The sequence below is a fragment of the Belonocnema kinseyi genome, chromosome 2, assembly GCF_010883055.1.
Source record: "Belonocnema kinseyi isolate 2016_QV_RU_SX_M_011 chromosome 2, B_treatae_v1, whole genome shotgun sequence".
Classification (NCBI taxonomy): Eukaryota; Metazoa; Arthropoda; class Insecta; order Hymenoptera; family Cynipidae; genus Belonocnema; species Belonocnema kinseyi.
The window spans coordinates 104,279,422-104,284,123 of record NC_046658.1 but is presented as its reverse complement, the minus strand read 5'-3'; the positions used below and the strand labels follow the sequence as shown (position 1 = coordinate 104,284,123).

The 4,702-nt window shown below is 26.2% G+C and overlaps 1 protein-coding gene across 5 annotated transcripts in view; it reads right to left on the bottom strand.

Moving 5' to 3' along the window:
* Positions 1-1,439: 1,439 nt before the first annotated feature.
* The window catches only part of LOC117167426 (coiled-coil domain-containing protein R3HCC1L), a 27,419-nt gene continuing 24,156 nt past the window's right edge, over positions 1,440-4,702 (bottom strand). For all 5 annotated transcript variants that reach the window (XM_033352337.1, XM_033352339.1, XM_033352338.1 and 2 more), the window contains one exon: positions 1,440-2,441. In XM_033352337.1, the coding sequence (XP_033208228.1) occupies positions 2,377-2,441 (65 nt within the window). In that variant the 3' untranslated portion in view covers positions 1,440-2,376. The remainder of the gene's footprint in view (positions 2,442-4,702) is intronic.

Genomic DNA, 4,702 nt, shown 5'->3' with positions numbered 1-4,702 from the left:
TCACACTTTTTCAAACCCTAAAAAATTATTCCAAAAACTCAAAAGTTATTTTTCCCCATGCATTTTTCATGGGAAACTTCAACTCAAAATCGAAAAAAAAGTAGGAGAATTTCTTTTCTCGTATTTGGAATAAAATGGGGGGGGGGGGTCGTTGCCCTCTAAAGAAAGAAAGCGTTTTTGAGCCACCCTTTTGTTAAAAATTCATCATATTTTTGTATTTAAAATTTAACTGAATTCTTTCTTGGTTGAAAAATCGACTTTTTTTAAATTCATCTATTTGAGTAGAAGTTGCATTTTTTTAAAGAAAAATGAAACTGCTTTTTATTTAAAATTAAAACATCTTTCGTTTGAAATATCTTTTGTTACATTATTCATTGAAATATCATATTTTTGGATTAAATTGAACTACTTGGTTGAAGGTTAAATTGTTAAAAAAATCAATTTGCTTAAAATTCATTATTTTAGTTGAAAAATTATTTTTTGTTTGTTTTAAAATTAATCAAGTACTTCGTTGAAAATTTGTTTTTAGGATTAATATAAACTTTTTTAACAAACAATGTAACTTTCAGTGTTTTGTTGAAGATTGATGTTTTTTTAAATTTATATTTTACTTGTAGAAAAATAACCTGATTGGTTTGAAATTTCCTCTTTTTTGATTAAAAATGCAAATGTTTGGTTCGAAATTTTTTGTTTGTTTGTTGAAAATTCATATTTTTGGTTTCAAAAGTCAACTGCTTTACAGAAAATTCGTCTTTTGGGTTAAAATTTCAACAATCTAGATTCTAGATTATCCTTTTTTCTTTCTTGAGCAAAAAACCTTTATTTGTGAAAAACTCATCTTTCTGGTTAAACAATTCAGCGTTTGATTAAAGAAATTCATTTCTTTTGTTCTAAATTTATCTTTTGTAATTGAAAATTCATGTATTTTGTTGAATTTATCTTCTTGGTAAAAAATTTAATTATCTTGTCGAAAATTCGTTTTCTTTTAAATATCATATTTTACATTTTTGGGTGAGATTCCATATTGTTGTTACAAATTAAACTATTCGAGTTTAAAAGTCAACCAGTTTTCTGAAAAAGTAGAGGTTTGGGTCTAAAATTTTGTTGAAAAATCATCTTTCATTGTAGAAGACATATTTATTGTTAAAATAAGTAAGTGTCGAATGTCTGCATTATAGTATAAAATTGTTTATGCTGGTCTTTGAATATTAATAGGCAGAAAAAATTAAAAAATTCTTCAAGGAAGAATCCGGGAAGTCAGGGAATTTTGAAAATTAAGTTTTTCAGTAACTTTTTAAATAATATTTCTTCATCATGCTGCCATTAAAAAGAGAACAAAAAAAGTCCAAATCTAAACTAGCGCAACCAGAGCTACAAAATTTAGTTATTTGTAGTATTCATTAAAAAAAAAATAGGAATATCAAATGAGACGAATGCAATTAAAATTACAATTCAGAAAATACTTTTATTAATCTTGTCAGATAGTGTTTTCCAATCAACCATTACATATTGCAAAGTAACATTCAATATAGGTAACGTATTTCTCGTACAGTGACTAGGTCTGTCGATGCACACTTTTATTTTTCATGGGTAACAATTGTATATAAAAAATACAATTAGTCTTCAGTTTGTGTACTTGTACAGTCAAAAGCTGCCGTTTTATCATCGATCTCTATAAGATTGTGCGTCGAATACTAAAATTTGTATAACGGGTTTTAGAAGAATACACATTATGCACAGCTACACGACATAAGCATGAATAATGCCAAAATTTCGTTGGAAATGTTTGATCACTTAAATGTTATCTTTCTCTCATTTTATAAGAATACATATAACTCTATAAATATTCAATTTCATCGCATAAAATTGCATCGATTTTTTCGTACACAAATTGACATTGCTCAACAACGATTCCTTATTGTCCGGTAATTGCACATCGCAAATCTTTACATCAATACATAGTCTTATGTAACAGAGGCAGCCATTGAGGTACGCAAATTAATATCATTTAACAGTTTCATCGTCATAGTCTAATGCATTAAAACACATACACTGGTTAAGATTGACGCGCACATTTTCCAGCATGGAATCTATTTCATTAAAATAGGTATTTCCTCTATAAAATGATATGATCACATTTAGAATATTTTCCGTTCTGATGTTTGACTTTCTTCTGTCTACTTCAAAGAGTTCTTCTATAAATATACATACAAAATGACGTCTTCACTCACTGTCTAACTCATCTATCAACAGAAATTACTAATATTTTCGAAGATTATAACTAAATGAATAAATGTAACGTAGATGAGTAAGGCACACATGAGCAATTGTTATTCACACAAAAAGTTACTTATTAAAAAATTTTTCCATCGCAGATTACTTCTCACCAATCACTCCTTCCCAGGCATCGTCCCGTTGCTTATTCGCCAATTTTTTCTTTTCTGAAAGTAACAATCCAAATTAAGATATAAACCAGTGAGCGCTTAAGAATTTCTAATTCAAAAATAGGAGTATTAGAATATTAGTTTTCAAGGAATAGAAATTTAAATATGAATCATACAGGCTTCACAAACCAAAATGCTCTCAAAACAGGGGAAATAGGGTGATTTTTTAAACGAAAATAGGAGAATTCTTTAAAATAAAATTAATGTAGATACAACATTAAATTTAATCTGAAACTGTTTGAATTCCTCAGATTTCAACTGCAAATATATTGAATTTTCATAAATATTGTTAAATCTTTTTAAAAATTACATTTAAACAAAATAGTTCAACTTTCAACAAAATAATAGGATTTTCTACCCCAAAAGACAAATTTTTAAAAGCATATATGAATTTTGAACTAAAAAGGATATATTGTTTTAAATCAAAAATGGAATAGTTTAATATTTAGTTTCAAAAACTTAGTTGCAACAGACAAAACCCTGAATTTTTAACAAAAATTTTTTTTACCAAACAAAACGAAGTTTCAACAATATACACGCATTTTTAACAACTTTTTTTGTAATTTATTATTTGCAGCATAAATAAATAACATTTTTAGCACTGCTTCTAGTTTTCAAAGCCATCAGTAAAAAAAATTGTTCATTTGAACGTTCAGAACTTCAAGCACAATAATTTTTAACAAAAAATGAATGAATTAAATTTTCAGTTGAAAAAAATAATAATTTCAATTCAACATAAAACAAATTTCCAACAAAATAGTTAAATTTTATGCCAAAGGGATGAATCTTTGACTAAAAGAATTAATTTTTAACCAAGTAGTTCAACTTTTAACCAAGTAGTTAAATTTTCAACCAAGTTAATGCATTTTTAAACAAAAAGGAGAATATTCAACCAAGAAGAAATTTTCTACCTAAAGATGAATTTTTAACAACATACATGAGTTTTCAAAAAAAAAACTTTTGACCAAGAATGGAGTAGTTAAATTTTCCTTTAAAAAAATTTCAAACAAAGAAATGAATTTTAACAAAAAAAAAAAAAAAATAACAAAGTAGATCAACTTTCAACCAAGTAGTTGAATTTTTAAACAAAAAGTTGAATTTCAGCCAAAAATATTAAATTTCTACCCGAAAGACGAATTTTCAACAAAATAATTTAATTTTCAACTAAAGAGACGAATCTGCTACCAATAAATTTAATTTTTAAAAAAGCAGTTGGAGTTTCAACAGGATAGTTCAAATATCAACCAAAAAATATTTGTATTTTAAATTTAAAAAATGTTGAATTATCAAACCAAGAAGACGAATTTAAAAAAGGGTTGAATTTTCAAACCAAAAAGATGAATTTTAACCCAGAAGATTAATTTTTCACAAAAAGTTAAATTTTAATTTCATTTTTAATATAAAAAAATTGTCAGCCAAGAAAGACAAATTTTCAATTAATTACACTGCTGTGCAAAAGATTTGACGACCTCTTTTGTGATGATTGATTAAGTTGTCTTAATTTTAATTATGTCAGAGCTAAACATTTTGCTTTAAAAATAGTTGAATGCTCTCAAACTTTTGTATAAAATAAGATCAGGATGAAGCCAACTTTTCTATTTTTTGAGTAGATGTTGCAAAAATTGTGTAAATTTCAAGGTTTTATTAAATATTCAATAACTTCCGTAAATATCAATATTTTTTCATGGTCTTGGGCTCATCTTAAAGCTATTTTTTTAAAGTATCGCAACAGCTCATTGGCATAGATCTAAAAAATCCGATCAGTGTAAGAACTTAAATTTATAAAAAAATGTCAACAAATTTCAATATTCTTTGCGGTAAAAACAATATTTTTGCAAATATATGAAACATATAACCATGTCGTTATTATAAATGTCACTCAAAAAAATATATTTGTTTAATTTTTATTTGCCTACAGATAAAATGTTTTCAAATTTGTCCAACCTTTTTGTTACAAATTTAAGTGCTTGCACTGTTATAGGAAAATTGTTAGACTTATGCTAATAAACTGTTGCGATACTATTAAAAAAATAGCCTTAAAATGAGCACAAGAATATTAAAAATTATTCGTTATTACGGAAGTTATTGCAAATTTAGGAAAACATTGAAATTCACACTATTATGCAATATCTACTTTTAAGTTTTTTTTAACCAAGAAAGCTAAATTGTGGGTCCGGATGCAATAAGGGCACATAAAATTTTTTCGTGCGAAAACGAAGTCCCCTGGAGGCTTTAGAAAAAATTTTCGAATTTTAATT